The 16738-nt window shown below is 38.6% G+C and overlaps 1 protein-coding gene across 5 annotated transcripts in view; it reads right to left on the reverse strand.

The window, feature by feature from the left end:
• Positions 1-303: 303 nt before the first annotated feature.
• The window catches only part of KCNQ5 (potassium voltage-gated channel subfamily Q member 5), a 278035-nt gene continuing 261600 nt past the window's right edge, over positions 304-16738 (reverse strand). For 4 of the 5 annotated variants that reach the window (XM_069008614.1, XM_069008612.1, XM_069008611.1 and 1 more), the window contains 4 exons: positions 11635-11743; positions 3563-3694; positions 2581-2707; positions 304-2233 (listed from right to left, as the gene is read on the reverse strand). In XM_069008614.1, the coding sequence (XP_068864715.1) occupies positions 1292-2233; positions 2581-2707; positions 3563-3694; positions 11635-11743 (1310 nt within the window). In that variant the 3' untranslated portion in view covers positions 304-1291. The remainder of the gene's footprint in view (positions 2234-2580; positions 2708-3562; positions 3695-11634; positions 11744-16738) is intronic. The other variant, XM_069008613.1, reaches the window with a different exon arrangement.

A 16738-nucleotide genomic window follows, 5' to 3' on the forward strand; every position in this document is an offset into this window, starting at 1 on the left:
ACAGTGTTTAGCTATAAGAATGGGACCACTTTCCCTCTCGCCTCTTCTCCTTTTATTAAAAAAGCAACAAACCCTTGCCTTATTTTTTTTTTTTTTTTAGTTAAGGTGGTTTTTCTCTACTACTATTTCAATTTCTGATTGCCTGCATAGCTTTTTTTTTTTTTTTTTTTAAATTTATTAACAATCATTATCTGTGAAAAAAACCATGTGACTTTTTCCTTCTTTACCTTTCTTGTTTTATTTTCTGGGTTGATTTTCCTTCCTGCCCATCTAAATCCATATTCTTATTTATTTATTTTCCCATTGACTGTGTTGTCTTTCTCTCCCCTGTTCTGTCCTCTTTAGTTTTACTCTGTATTTCAGTTCCTCATTTTCCCTTATTTTCCAGCCTTATGAAGTGCTGTTGTAGTATCAGGTTGGGACTGCAAGTAAAATTGCCAAAATTTTCACAAGAAGGAAATATTGCTTCTACAATAAAGGCAGTGCCTGCTTCCTTCCCTCACCTACTGCTACCAAAATGGTTCAGATTCATAAGTCAGCTTCTCAATGAGACTTTTCAATGAAGAAGGAGAGATTCCCTTCAATTTTCAGTGCAGTCACCCATGTTGTCCACTTCTGAGGCCAGCCCCAATCCTTAAAATATAAAGCTTTTGTAACAAAATAGTTCTTGTTATAAAGAACAATGTGATAGTGGTGTGTCAGGTACTCCTGCCACAGCACTAAATCACCAAAAATCAGATATTAACATACTGTTCTTCAGAGCTAAAAATAACTGATTACTGATGAGCTAATGTGTGTATCTTGCAACTTGCAGTCATTTCTAACCCCATGTTTCTCATTTCCTTGGTACCTTGCTAGCAGCTGTAGATAATCTTTTTGTTGTAAACATAAACTATCATCTAAATCAGGACATTATATATATATATTTAATTAGTTCAGAAGCAAAGTGCTTTAAACCTTAAGATTTTTACTTCTGCCCCATAGAAACAGCACTAGGTCTAAATGCTCAAATTTTTGTTTTTTGATACATCCTGCAGCATTAGCTTTGTAGGCAACTCGTTATTTAAACCTACTGTACTACATGAAAGGCTGCGTACTGTAGGTGTAAATTTGGATGTTAGCCATTGCTTAGACATGCATTTTCATGCAACTAGGAAATATGGGCTCATTCAACTGCTTTGCAGGTTCATCCTGATTTTTGTGATTCTCTCACTAAAAGGGCTTTCAAAACAGTTCATGCTATGATATGTATGACTAGAGGAATGACCCAGCCAATGAAGAAAGCCAGAAGTTATTTAAGTTTGACGTGGAGCAGATTGAGTGCTTCTGTACCATCCCCTGGCTTGCAAATGTTTTGAGATGATCTTGATATTCCAGTCCTTAGAGAGTCAGCAGAGAGAGTTGTTTCCACTAATGGGCGCGAGATGGCTTCTGTAGTCTCTGTCCCTGCCTCTGTCTCCAACTCTTCATCCGTTATAAATAATTTTGACTCCCTCCATTTGGAGTATACATCTTGGCTACCTCTGGAACCACTGGAGTCACTGCCAGCAATCTGTATATTCAGTTCTTCTGTTGGCTGCATAAGGTTTTGTACAGATAAAGATTTTCCTAAATCCATCTGCACCACAGGTTTAACTGAGAGCAAAGGTTCCCCTTCTGTATCCAGACTTTTTCTCCATGTGAGATCCTTTGATGCACTGGGCTGTGCAACTTGTCCATTATCCTTTGATGCAACAAGGCAAGCGGTGACATTAGTAATATTTTCATGCGTGGTTACGGGAATAATATGGATGGGCTCAGGCCTATTGATATGCTTCATCGATGAGAAAGGTGGTATTTGTAATGTTGTCGGAGTTGCTGGCTTAGTTGTCTGGTTTATTTGGTTTGATGTATTATTAGCTGTTGCAGGTCCATCATTTGGCACTTGTGTTGCTTGACTATGCATAGCTGGACTAAAAGCATAGTAAGCCTGAGTGCTGAATTCATTTGGTGTCAGTATAAGCTGTAGGCCACGAGGCAGATTGGCACTAGCTGATCTGGATACACATCCACTAAGTTGTGCAGAATTAGACAAATCTTTGCTGTCTGATGGACTCTGATAATCAGAAGTCTGTTCACACTCGAAACCTGGCATTTGAAATGAAGCCAAAGTGAGCGCGGATGCAGATCCTTTTCGCAAAACTTGTTGATAAATATCTAATAGACAGTCCAGTTTTGACTCAATGGATTGTACCTATATGAGAGGAGAAGGTCAATATTAGTGCCAAATATAATTTAAAATATTTGGAACCCAAGCAAAGAGGAAAATGTAACTGCTGAAGAGAAAAATGTAAGTAGCTTGATATATGCTATTGACCCTTAAAAAAAGAATGTCAAAAGCCATGTACATTTTTCATAAGCAAGCAGAGAAAAGGGAAAAAAAGGTTAAGGTAATACAATTCATGTAATTTTTATTTCAACACATAAATGAAGCAGATAGTAGAAAAAAAAATTACCTGTTCAGCTTTTGAAACTGGTAATAAAACACAGAAAAGGCATGAGTAATAATGCAAGACAAAGGAACACAGATAATCACTCTACCTGTTTCTCCACTTTGACTACCCGCCCTAACATACTGACGTCATCAGTTGTCTCATGCTCTGCAGGATTCTTTTCTCTGCTTCTTTTATCTGCTGTGATTTGTCCTTTCCCAAGAATTTGGTCAACGCTGTAAGAGAAACCAAAAGCTGTTGCAGTTCCTGGAACTGGCATAGATATGGAAGTGTTTGCTATATTTGTGTGTTAAAAATTAAAATCACAGTACTTCAGAAAAGCATTCAAGGAAGAAGACAAACATAATTTTATTAATTAAGGGAAAAGAAAAAAAAAAAGGAGTGATTTTTGAGCATACTAGACTGCTTTTCTTTTTTGTTGGCACTAACCAGGAGCCAGAACTTAGCCATCATCTGGGAAAGCCAGGGCTAGGCTTGCTGAAAGGGGGAGAGAGGAAGTCACGTCTCCAGCAACTTGAAGTTGTGGAGAAACAGACATACCAGTGCCACTCCCAGCTCTCCCATCCTAACAACAGCATCCAGTCCTGGGAGAGTTGTCAGTTTTAAGCAGGAATCCCTAACCTTCACTGATAATGATAACTATGATGTAATGTTCTTTGTTTTGGTTTTTGTAATTACTATTGCTGGGAATCAATAACATCAAACCTACATAAACACGGCATTACCAGTAGTTCTCAATTTCTTTTATATGAAAATAGGAAGTATGGGATGGGAAAGAGGCAGTTCTCAATGACTTCTTCACCCTTTTGGCAACGTCCTGACTGAAGTCCTTTACAAATGGACTTTACTGATAAAGGATTACCTTTTCTGTTGTTCAGACTTCCATTTTCTGAGGACAATTTGGATACATGTTTTTTTTTGCTTGGTTTTGCCCATAATTCAATTTCTGTCTCAGCTGTGTTCACAGAAAGAGAGGCTGTGTAACACAGAAATGTTAAACTTTGCCAATATACATTATGCAGCGAATGACATTAGCTGCTTATGCAGAGTGGGATTAATTCTTTCCTTACCGTGACTGAAGACTCTTAATCCTGCATAACATGTCTAGATGACCTGCTGAATACTGTTCAATGACATCTTTGACATCATATGGGCGAAGTGTTTCCTTAAACTTTCTCTTTGCAACATGAAACTTCATAATTCTGTGGGGGGAAAGCATTTTAAAGGTTAATTTTCAACAGTTGTGGAACCATAGGTATATTTCACTGAGAAAATTTGATAGCTCATTTTTAAATGGAAGGTGTTTTCAATACAGCTTGTGCAGGCAAACTTTCACATGGTTGTTTTTCTAAGTACAAATGCACTGTCGCTATGCCTTTGAACTGTTGTTTGAGAGATCAGGTGACAGTGTTTTAAAGACTGCAGAACGTGTTTGGTGTATCAGTATATACCTATTTGACGTTTTTATGCTAGGTGCCTGATATGAAAGGTACTGAAGTACATGCCTGACTTAAAACTGGGATTAGTTTCACTGACTTGAATGGGATATCATGTAAGCTACATTTGTGCATAAGCTACTTCTCTTCTTGTTAGAGGAAAGATTTTTCTAATGAATTGATTACACAGACTTAAATAACAGTATTCTTTTTCTGGTGTTCATTTTAAGTTCCTTGCTCTCCCCTTTGTGAAAAAAAAAATAATTATGCACCCAATTAATTTTTCATTGGTTTTTATTTTTTAATTAGCATTCAGGCCTAAATATTTGTTTTCAATTTATTTTGCTGACTTAAGATCAAATTTTGCAGGCCGAAGAGAAGTTTTCATGTTTGGTCCCAGCTGGAATCTATGGGAATTATTGCTTAATTAGCATTCATGAGTTTTTCACTGCAGAATAGTAAGTTTCAGATAACAGTAAATATCCAAAATTAATGAATAGCATAGGTGTTTTTATGTGAGACTTGCACAAGTTTCTGATATGTGATGTAAACATGTGATGTCCACTGAGTAGCTCTTCTTAGAATGCAAAGCTTGATATTAAATCGCAAATTTTAAACAATAAAAATGACAAATTTGGAAAGTGAATGACAGTGAGATCATTTTCCAGGTCAGCTGGTAGAGCCTGAAGTTTTCCTTGGTGTACATAAGAACTGGGAGAGAAGACAAGGGATCAGGTGTGTTAGCTATTCCAGCCCGTGCTGCAGAGCTTATGAATTCCCGTTAGGGCCACACTGCTGATAATTTGCTATCTATTGCAATTGAGAAAGCAGAGACTGTAAATTGGTATCCTATTCCTAATGCCAATATTCATGATAATATAGTCTCTCTGTGTTTATTAAATGTATTTAGCAGCTGTAAGACAACAAATTATAATAAAAACCAAAGCATGGCTCACACTCTGATAAAAATAGATTAGTAATGTTTTAGTGGAATTTAGTGGAATAGAAAAGCCGTACTTCATGTAGTTAGGACAGACATTATGATAATAGGTATGTATATTTGCATTGATAGTATATAGTGATCCTCTACTGATTTTTATGTCATACATAAATATTCTTACAGATAATGTCAACCTTTTCTCACAGTACTTAGCTTGTTGATATTTCCCATTCTGGCAACTTTCAGTTAAAAATGAGATTGTCACTGGTGTAGAGCTTGAACTATGATTCTGATTATAGAAAATAAAAATGGAAAAGGCCTGTTAGAAGTCCATCAATTTGACAGTTCAGGACTGATCTCCATGCACTTTCAAATATATCAGATAATGAACTTTCCTCATTTGTATTACCAGCTAATTCTACAGACCAATGGCTTTTGGCATCTTTTGTAATCTGGAAGCCTGTGAAGCTGTGATGAATGTGGGATGCAGATGTATTTTTTTTTTCTTTTAGCTGTCAAATTGTGCCAAGATGTTGGTTCTTAAGACCCTGACAACCTAATCTTCTGAATCTAGTTCTTTATTGAGGTTACAAAAAATGAATAATGTAGCTGACATACAAGACAGTATAATAATTTTGTTGTTATTATTATTATGTTTTGGTGGTCACAATTTTTTACTTCATGCATTTGATAAAGTGAAAAGATGAAACTCTATTAGAAAAGAAGAACCAGACTATTAATGGCATAGCTGAAGACAAGTGAATTTACCACAACTGGGTGATTTTACAAGAGAAGAGGCAGAGGACTAATTTATATTAACAGCCATGGAAGCTTCTTAATCAATTAGCACAGAACTGCTTTGCAGCTTTATAACACTTTTTTTTGCTTATCAAGGCAGTTTGTTCATAATGTTCAGACGTCAAACACAGAAGTCATCACAGTTATATCAGTGAGCTGTAACTGTACTATTCCTGGTTTATGCATTAGCTCACGTGATTCCATCTTCATTAACTTCAGCAGGGTTTGGAACAGACCCATATTGCTTACTTCTTTTTCTTCAAGTATGCAAAATTTTACATAAATTGTGCAAAAAATTTTTGAATGATTTAAAAAAAGCTGTAATTTTAAAAGCCTGCAAGTAATTAAGAAAAAGAAAAAGAAAAACTGAATTCTTTCAGTGATGGAGCCTTGCAACTGCTTTGCAGTTATTAAATTTGGTTGAACCTCCACAGTTATTTATTGTCAGTTTAAAAACTCAATTGTCTTCCTATGTCTTGAGATCACTGTGTAATTAACTTTCTTTACTGTGGCAATGGTAAGGCTCTGGAATAGATTACCCAGGAAAGTTGTGGATGCCACATCCCTGGCAGTGTTCAAGGCCAGGCTGGATGGAGCTATGAGTAACCTGCTCTCAAGACTCAAGCAACCTTGGAGCAACCAAGTGGGACATGTCCCTCTCCATAGCGGGGTGGTTGGAACTAGATGATCTTTAAGGTCACTTTTACCCAAACCATTGTATGATTCCGTATGTTTGGACGCCCATCCTAACAGATTATGTACAACTACCTCGACTGTGAGTTCCAGTGGGATAAAATCGACGGGCTCAGTTCTGCGGGCACAGGCGGGTACCTATGCCTACAAGAAGGGGAAAATGAGCGCCAAGTTACGCACCGCCCGCTGTTCGGAGCAGCAGCCCTGAGGGGCAGGGCGGGCCCGGCCCGGGCTGCCGTTCCCAGCCGCACCGGCAGGGGGCGAGCGAGGCCCGCCACAGCCCGAGCCGAGGCCCGGCCGCGGCGGCGGAGAGCGCCGAGCGAGCCCTGAGAGCAAGGCCGTGCGGGCCCGCGGCTCTTTCAAACATTGTTTGCGTGCTTAAAGCGCTGTATGCCATGTAGCAAGGTGGTATTTTGTAACTCTAGTGCGACAGACGATACGCGGTCATAAACCCACCCATGCCATACGCACGACAGTGTTCTGGTAAGAATTAGTAATGAAAAAGTAGCTTATTTCAGTGATACATCCAGAAAAGAGCAGGTCTGTTGAAGCAGACCAATATATAAAAGTGCTTTGTCTAGAATAAATGTCTAAACCACAGGTCCCACTAATCTTTACGTACCCTGATAATTTGTGGACAGTTACAGGTCCAATACTAACTTTTGTCGTATTGACCCATAGCAGCCAAAAGCAGCACCCATTTAATTTATTTGTCCTCAGATGCAGGATCAGCATTACTCTAAAATTACACTGTTTTTTGTACATGCAGGTTGCATATCTTCCCTGGCATTCACTGCATTTTAATTTGCATTCATGTTGCCCCTTCCAGTATTAAAAGCTATTTTGCTTGTCATTTAGTGCACTTTCCTGAGACTGGCACCAAGTTAGAACATCTCTAATCCTTTGTGCAGCCCTGTCATACTCATGCCGTTATTTTTAAAGCTGTGTCTTGTCAGTCTTGTCATTATCTCAGGAAGAAAGAGAGCTTCATTCTACTGGGATTCAGGTAGAATCATACATGGTTGCTGCCTTGAGTATTAAAAGACAGGTTGTTTTACCCATAGGCAGATGTAGTGACCACGGTTTGTTTGCTCACCTACTACATCAGGATAGCAGGTGCACAGAGGTGCACAGCTGTGCTGGCTTCTCTGTCTCTCTACCCTTACCTTGCCAAATATCACTTTTTCCTGGTAAAACTGCAATGTGAAGAAGAGATCAGGATCCAACACAGAGAGGCCAGCAGACAAAGGTGCTTGAAAGACAGTTCTATTACATGTGAGGCATGTGAGTCAAAATTGTCTTCTGTCTTGTGTCTTGACCTGACTCATCCCCTTGCAGCCAGAAATATTGTTTTCACCCAAGTACAGTGCTGTCCTAGCCAAACACATGTATAAGAGCCTTGCCTAGTCTCTGAAGACCATCTGGCAGAAAATAAACAATGTGTTTGGATTTAAAAGAAAGAGGTGGTTCTGAAACATCACATTGAACAAATTCAAAATGGCTACTAAAAATATGTTTTATAGGTGTTGCAGAAACATTGTAAACACTGAACATAAATGGTAAATTATATTTTCCATCTTTGTCTGTTAAATATGTATGACTGTTCAACTATACAGCTTATCAGCTCTAGAATTCTCAAGTTTCATTACATTTAGCTACAGTTATAATTTTTTTTTTATTAGCAACAAATAAAAACATATCTTTGCAATCACTAGAGTTAAAGAGAGAAAAGACCCATTAGGTCAGTGTGTTCATCTTCCTGCCATTGCAGTTATTTTCTATTGCATATTTATTTACGGTTCTCAAATCTCATTTTGTATTCCATAAATAGTACAGTAATTCCATCTTTTCCGTTGTGGAGGGTATTATTGAAATGAGTGCCTCTTGCTATGGAAAATGATCGGAGATATCACAATATAGGGAAACAAGGTATTCTAATCTTCCTTTTGGTCTCATTTATACACATTTGTCATTGTGAACTAACAGAGCTGGAAAATGCAATGTTTTTTGTTAGTCTTCAGGAGCTCTGCAGGATATTAGTGGCTTTTTCTTCACAACAAGACTGGGGATGGTTGAGTAGTGCTACAGAACCTGCTGACACAAAGACTCAATGGACTGCTTTGTGCACTGCTCTGATCCCAGCCAGAGGCTGCGGATGAGCAGGACTGATCCTGAGTGGGCCCAAGGCATGCTGTGGTGCACACCATGTTTCACCACACTATCCATCTGCTCCCTACACACCCAACATTGTGCAAATCCATTGAGCAGCTTTTCCTTACTTTCCCTACTCCCTCAGTTGATCTTTCCTGACAGAGAGCTTGTGGAGTAAGAGGGGATGGAGCAGGCAGCACACGAGATAAAAGACTCAGTTTAGGAGGCTTTGAGAGCAGATTGAGAGCTTGACATGTTACCAGACACGTTTGCCTGGTAGGACTTCAGTAGGACTAGTTGAGAGTACTGTCTTTTTTGGAAAGGGCCAAAATATTAAGAACTTTTTTAGGAAAGGACTATTTTCTCCATCCTCTGTTTTAACTATAAAAAAATCAAGGTTTGGGGGTTTGTTTACTTAAAAAGCTGTTTTGAAGAATAAAGTAGTGCTGGAAAAATATAAGTAAACAAGGTCAAAACTGACACGGTAGACATTGAAATTACCAAAATGAAAAATCATAAATAAACCAGTTTTTGTCTTTTGCTATTTCAAGGCTGTCCAGCCTGAGAGTAAGCAGCATATTTTAGGCTCCTTGCACAGAAAAAAAACCCACCCCAAATGATTTGATTCCAAAACTGAGAGAGGACCTACCTCTGTAAATCCACAGGCATGAATTAATTTTGCTAATTTCATTTCTCCCTAAAACAAAAGGGCCATTTGTGTCTCTGTAAAACAATTTGTAGCCAGGTCTAAGCAGGAAAAAATAATTAGTCTCACTTATACCAATTTTTCAAGTTGATGTATCAAGAATGGATTCAACTGTCTGTGTTTATATTTGGGGTCTTTTCATAGTGTTTCATGAAACAATGCAAGTGCCTTCTGTCTTCACCTGCTTCTGTATACCAGCATGAAATGAAAACCAGCCCTCCCCCACTGCCTTTGCAATTCAAAGCCGTTTCTAAAAAAAAACTTCAAAATGAGGCACAAAGTTTCCATATAGGCAGATGTTATCATCTTGAAATTCTACAGTTACTATATAGAGTCTCAGATCCTTCTTCAGATGTTTGCATAGATCCCAGTGTAGTCTGGTAACAGATACTCTGAATAATCAGAAAGAGGTGTATCAGCTACCTGATGAACTGAATTATCAGTCTCTTGATTTTGAGAGATTAAAGTATAGCATATACAGAAGTCTCAAGATCTTGTCATATTACTGCTTTACAGATGTCAAACAAAGGTAAGTTTCTGAAGCAAGATGCGTGCGCCGCTTGCAATCTTGTGAAACACTAAAATTTGCAGGGAGATGGGGGACATTCATGGCTAATTGATAACAAGTGGAGATTCTTGCTCTCAGCCTCAATGGTGACATGAGTTGTTTTTCTGGGAAGCCAAGCAGGCAGAGTAAAAGTTGGAGATAATATAAAAATTTGATTCTCATCAGTTAAATAGTGCATGTCTGAAACAATGAAACTCTTGCACTTCTTCTCTTATTAGAACCTTTCTATGGATGGCACTGTGGAGAAAGTTTCCCAACAATGTTCTTCACATTTGGTTACATTTCATTTGAGCTAATAATGACCAAGAGCACCAAGCAAAAATGGAGATGATGCTTTGAACAATCCAGTGGCTCCTTAGAAAATGAGCTCCGTGAATTAAATATTAAATTGTCAAGTCAATCTTAAGGAATTTGGACAGTATGAAAAATGAGTACCCCTTGCCAGGACGAGTGGCAAGGTGCACCTGAAGCCAAGAGTCACCCAGTCTGTTTAAAATGCAGCATCACAGACAAGCATCTTTGACACCAAAGTCAATGGATTATGCTGACTGTTCCTAATGTGAGCATTTTCCATTTGAGGGAATGGGCTTGCCTTGTGGGTGGGTGTCCACTGTGAAAAAAGGATTTCTGTCACCTGCTGAAACATTGCTGGCAAGAGATGGTTTTCAACCATGACATTTGGGTTGCCAGCTGCAGTGGCTGTGGACATAGGCCTGGTATCTGAATCATCCTGTGAGGTAATTTCCAGGCAGGTTGGAAAAATGGTTGGAAAAGATGTCTGCAAATGATCTGTCAAGCTGCCTGTGCTAGTAGAAAAGTTTTAGAAACAGCCTTACTCACTATCTGTCTTCATTTTACTCAATGGAAAAAAGGGAAGGAAATACAAGTAGGTTATCACTACATGAAATAATGTGATAAAAAGCTTGAGTTTTTTCTTCCTATAGTGCTGAGAAAACTCAGGCAAGGGTTTCCATACAGGAAAACATCATCTTTTGATAGGTTCTTGCAGAAATTCCTTTTGGCTGCTGCCTGTCTGTCTGCCTACTTTCCTGTACCCAAGAAAGGTGCGGGACACTGATGTGACTGTGATGCAGAGCCAGTGGGGTGACCCCCAGCAATAACCTGACGTTTGCTGCCGCTGATAGGGAATTCTTGAGCTCTCCTTGCTTGTTGATATACGCTTTTATGGTGGGGATATTGCCTGTCAGGATTTACACTTCAAAATACTCTGGAAGATGAATAGCCTTGGCAGTCTCAAGAGGGTGAATGATACATTTAAGGTTTCAATACAGGTAACTTTATAAGTTTCAATGCAGTTTGCCACTTTCTTGGAAAAGGAGACTATTAATTTTAAATTATTTGGGTTATATTTAATTCAGTGGATAGTGGTAGGCAAGGCTTTGCACAGTTGAATGAATGTAATTATTCTGTTATTACCAGAAGAAATTTGCAGTAAAAGTCATACGACAGTTTCAGGAATATGGAAATGCAATAAAACCCTACACTTTTAAAGGAAATAACTTTTCCAGGCAAGGTGATACATATTCAGTAAAATTATGTCAAACTGTAGTTTGGATAACATAAAATATAATGGAAACCAGCAGCCATTGCTCTCTTTCTTTTCTGTGTCAAATTATGTAACTTTTTTAGATACTGAAAAGCTGATAACAGATGTTTTAATCTAACTAAAATAGATAGAAAGGAAGGCTAATAAATTAGCATTAGTTATGTAACAAATATAGCCATGTAATAAGTTCAACTAACTATCATTTTCTTAACTGACATGCAATTTATTAGTATCATAACTGAAGAAAACTTGAGTGTTTATTCATTCAGTATTTTCTACTCACCTGATAGCTCTAATGACAGTTTTAAGAGCAGGGGTGAGATCTTCTACTGACACATCACACTGGCACCCTTTGTCATCATAAACATCATCTGTTCCAAGACTGGTGTCAGCTGCAAAAGACAAGAGCAGACTAAATAAGAGAAATTTAAAAATCTCTTCATTAGTGTTTTCTAACAGCCTGCACAGTGGTTCTGGAAAAAGAAGGACTATGTATCAAGCATGACAGACCTTCATCAGTTTATGAACTGTTCGATGCACCTGTGTGCATCTATGCTTGTATCATAAAATCCCTGGCTAGTCCCAGAGTAAATAGTAAAAATTAGAAAGGAAGTTTTTCAAACTAATTAATAGCTGAGTACCAGCATGTTTATTCCTGATGTCCCATGGTTTTTCATCACATTCTCTGTTTTACAGGAAAGTGATGAACTAATGGATGTAATGGCAGAATCAAAAGATGCTGAAGTTGTATTGTTACTGTTTTACCACTATGGATCAACCTGACATTGAAGACAAAGGAGAAGATCCATTCATTTAATAAGGAGGCTATGGAATGACCCAATACTTTATTACAGGTGAAAATAAACAAAATACTTTTTTACCAGAAATGGGTAATTGCCACCTTAAACCTCAGAGCCTGTGTAGCCAGGTATTTCAGCCTTCCTTTGCCAGAGGAACATAAGCCAAGTTACTGTATGTATTTACCTGAAAAACAATGGATCCTTTACCATTTCCTAAACACCACCTCTGCAGAGTTGCCATCTGGGAATTAGCTAGAAATCTCAGAAGTGTACCTCAGTACATAAACAAAACAGGTACTGATGCATGACCAAGAGGATTACAAGCTTAAAATGTGCTGGAATGTGAATGGAGCAAGAAGGGCAGGATCATGGATGCCCATACATCATACATGTTTTGAAGGCATGTGAACTACAGAAAAATTCTTTGGGATAGGTGCTTTTCCTCCCAAATCATCTTTCTTCAACTGCATAAAGTCCAAGTGCCCAGAAGAATTTCACTCAATGCCAGTGTATTTCATGCATAAGTGTCTCTGCTTCATGAGGAAGAGAGTGTAAAATGAAAGTGTGACATGAAACAGAGAAAAAAGCATGGGATTCAGTAATCCTCAGTAACAGAGGAGATTTCTTCCCAGTCCTAGATCCCTGCCTACATTCATGCTGTTATTTAAAACAGGTTTAGTCATTCAGAAATACTTCAAGTAAATAATTTCAGGGGTTTATATGATAAGCAGATTTGAAACGCAGTCAGACACAAATGATTACAGGACATTTTTTCAAATTCCTTTTTCAGGAAGACTGCAAATTAAAGATGGAAAATATTATTTGTCAGTCAAAAGTGCCTGAAAATGTCATGGTACTTTCTAAATCTAATAGGAATTGGCATAATTCCTTGGCATAACCTTGGCATAAACAGTTTTGTACAGCATCTTCAGGAACTGGTATTGCTGCATTGTTTTCTTCTCAGATTTAATGTTCAGCCATACACATTTTTTGGTTGGTTTGGTTTTTTTTAAATGAATCTGGCTAGTTCATGACACTTGGGAACATATTTTTTTTGTTACTGTTGCTGTACCAGTACATTTATGAGAAACATCTGTAGCTTTGAAAAACAGGTGAATTAATCTTTGACAGAGCAACTTAATAGAGAAAGATGGCTTATAGCCAAGTCAGTAATAAGTTTAAGTCCACATGAAACAATCAAATGCAACCATTAAAAATAAGTTTTAAATTGTAAAAGTGTAATTTTCATATAAAACTTCGAAATCTCTCCTTCCATGCTATTACCATAAGTCACGACTACAATGATGCCAGGAATGTTTTTTTCTTGCACTCTTTCATGAGCTTCACTCCTGACTCGGCTTATCTTATTGGTAAAATATACCTCTCCACCTATCCTGCCTCAATAACATTTGGATTCCTGACCAGAAATGTGAACAGCTAAAATAAACTTTATAATTAGTTTGATAGGTATATACATTACCTAAATCACCATCTCAGGACATGGTAAGTATTCCATAACACTAACTTTCCAGGTGGCACATCTGATCAGCATCTCCAGTTACCTCTCCCAGTGTGGAAATCTCCCAGCTCATTTATAAGTGCCATATTAAAACCAGAGCTTTTTATGCTACTGGTATTTCCAGTGACTCTCTATGGTTTGAATCCATTCAGTTATGCCAGTATAAATTAGGAAAAACACTGCTCAGATCACAAGAGCTATAGCCATCTAAACCCAGTGAAACAGGAGACTCCAACCTGAAAGTTTAAAATAAACATGTTTCTGTATGGTTGTCTCACAGATACTGTTCCTGGGTCCTTTGCCAAGTACAGTATCATTAATAAAAGGGCTTCCTTACCACAGTATATCTTTGCAGAACTGTTTTGAGAACTGAGTGGCGCAATTATAGTGTTCCATGTTGCTCCCTTGTGGATAAAAAACTCCACAAAATTTTTAGACAGATGCTGGAGAATTCTTATAAATTTAAGCCAGCTTGAAGAAGAGATGCTGCCCCTAATAAATCACCTTTTGTCTAATATTCCACTGATATGAATTTCCTTCATTATATGGCAGACACTCAATGCCACAGCTCAATAAAGCTTGTGAAAAGCTATAGCCTTGTTTGATTCCTATGGGAAACATAAATGTTTCTTTAGGATACTGAGCAGACCTGGGAAAAAGTTTGGGAAATGCGTAGTAGCAATTTGGAGAAAAAATTCCAGCTTAAAACACCACTGAAATCAAAGTTCACATTCTTATGAATTTTTCCATTGGAAGCTCATGTTGTGTACCACATAGTTACGAGGTGAGATGTACTTGTACCCTTTCTGTCCCTTTTGAGTTCATCGTTGAGGTCAGGGCTGAGTTGGGGTCAGTTTGGCTGCTTTAGCAGCTCCAGCTGTTCAAACCTCTGCCAGCTCCCACATGGGGCTAAGCTATGTTCTCCAAGCTGCTGTCTGTTCCCTGGGAGACCCCTTCCTAGGCATTAATGGGGCAGGTGGACCTCCCAGTGCCAGCTCATGCCTAACCCCGCTCACATCTCCATTCTTCCCCATACCCTCTGTCTGTATCTCCTGCTCCCCGTTGGGGTGGCTGTGCATGGTCCAAGTGGGTTCCACAAGAAACTGTGGGCAGCAGCTGCTCTGCATGAGCCTGGCTTTGCTGCCAGGCTTTCCTAGGGTTAGCCCTGGTCTCTCTTTCTCTCCAGGAACCTCTACCACTGTCTACCCAGGGCTTTCAAGGTTGTTCCTTGGGCAGCTGAGGAATATGGTCTCAAAGATGGCCAAAATGTCTTTTAATACTCATTTAGACAAACCCCTGCAAGTGTCTTTAAGAAGGACTGTCAGTCCACTTGACAATCCCGACCCTTTTCTAATACCAGCGTTTAGAATTCAGTATGCGTTTTGATCTTAAACAAAGAAAGTGTTTATTTCACAACTGATGAGGCATCTGCTGTTGTCTTATAATCTTTGACGTTATTTACTTTGGGCTACTGTCTGATCTTTGCTGCTTTTTAATTTCTTCCTCTTTCTTCGCAAAGAGTCTTTAATCACACAGCAAAGCAGCAATTACCAAGAAATAGAAGAGGCATGCACAAGTCAATAAAATTGTCTTGATATTTCCCTGGTTTTCACAGTATTTATGCATTTTTCATGCAAACTCTAGTCATTTATGATCACCACAAATGACTGGGCAAAAAAATTAGGCTCTTCTAAAACATTATATGTCAACAACAAAAAAAATTATTCTGTGGAAAAGTTATTCCCAAGGCTTGATTTATTATTTCTGTAAATAGTATGTGTCCTTTCTTAGAAGTGTTTTCTGTTGTTTAATAACATGCTTTTGGCATTGGGAAAACTGTGACGCTGCTTTGATCACTCTCATAGCTCTTTGCTTTCAGTGTCAGTAACATTCAAGTAATTATCTGCCTGTTTAACAGAATCAAAAAGACTTTTTACTTTTTGTTTTCTGGGAACAGCAATATGCTAGCAACAACAATCCAGGATTGATAAGTGTGTGTGCAAACACCATGAATAATCCTATGGAAGTGCTTCTGACATAGTGACCAGTACAGTGATCCCAACATAGACCTTTTGACTTATTTTTTTTGACATCTTCAGAATCACTTAGATCTTACTCTGACTGTGTAGGGGGTAGTTTGGGTCCTTCAGGTGGTTGACAGAAATAATTTTGCTGAGGCTGACAACCCACCTTCTCACAGAAGCCACCTCTGTGGCCCCCCCACTACCAAGAGCCAGGCCGCGCAAAACCAAGAGATGTCAAAACCTCAATAGGTGCCTGAAGTTGATAGCCTGCATATGACTCGCACTTACTCGTGTTACAGCACAGTGCTGTGTTGACTTGGTTAAAAACACACTGGTTTGGAAAAAATGTCTGATTGATTTTCATTGAAATGTATGACTCAAAGTGAAAATTGGATGGTGGCCTAATTTTCACAGGTGCTGAGTTACTTTGAGCCATAGTTTTTAACTATCATTATCAAAACTGAGAGTTTTAGTTGTGAATGGAAGTCCAAGCAATTCATAATGCAGCTCCACAGCCTGTTCTCCACCTTGTTCAGCAGCCTCATGTGAGTGCAGAGCTGCTCTGACTACCCAGGGCAGCAGTGCAGGGCAACCCAGTGTGACACACTCATCTCTACACTCATTTTCTGTGTGAGTTGTCAGAAAGAAAATGAGTGGGTAATTCAGATTGTCCCTTTGGGAGGTGCCAATGCGTAGGTCTGCTGCAGGAGGGGTGTCCAGGCAGCTGCTTTAGCATGAGATTCCAAACTGCATTAGTTTTATAGTTTTTACTGAGCTCAGATGAACCCTCTTGCTCAAAAAGCAATGCCAGCAGCTTAATACTCTCATTATTCATTCGTTCAGGCTCCTTTATGATCAAATAGAGCCTCTGCTGTGCTGCTCTATGTAATGCCTAGAATGTCTGCAAGGTAGATATATTTCATTCAACTTTACCCTGTCTTTGAAGTACCTTTCTTCACTCTGAGTATTTACTGTGGTGAGTTAGGGATTTAGCCTATATTCTCTAAAAAATGGAGATGTCCTGTACATATTTTGTAGTATTTC

The sequence above is a fragment of the Aphelocoma coerulescens genome, chromosome 3 (genome assembly GCF_041296385.1).
Source record: "Aphelocoma coerulescens isolate FSJ_1873_10779 chromosome 3, UR_Acoe_1.0, whole genome shotgun sequence".
Lineage (NCBI taxonomy): Eukaryota > Metazoa > Chordata > Aves > Passeriformes > Corvidae > Aphelocoma > Aphelocoma coerulescens.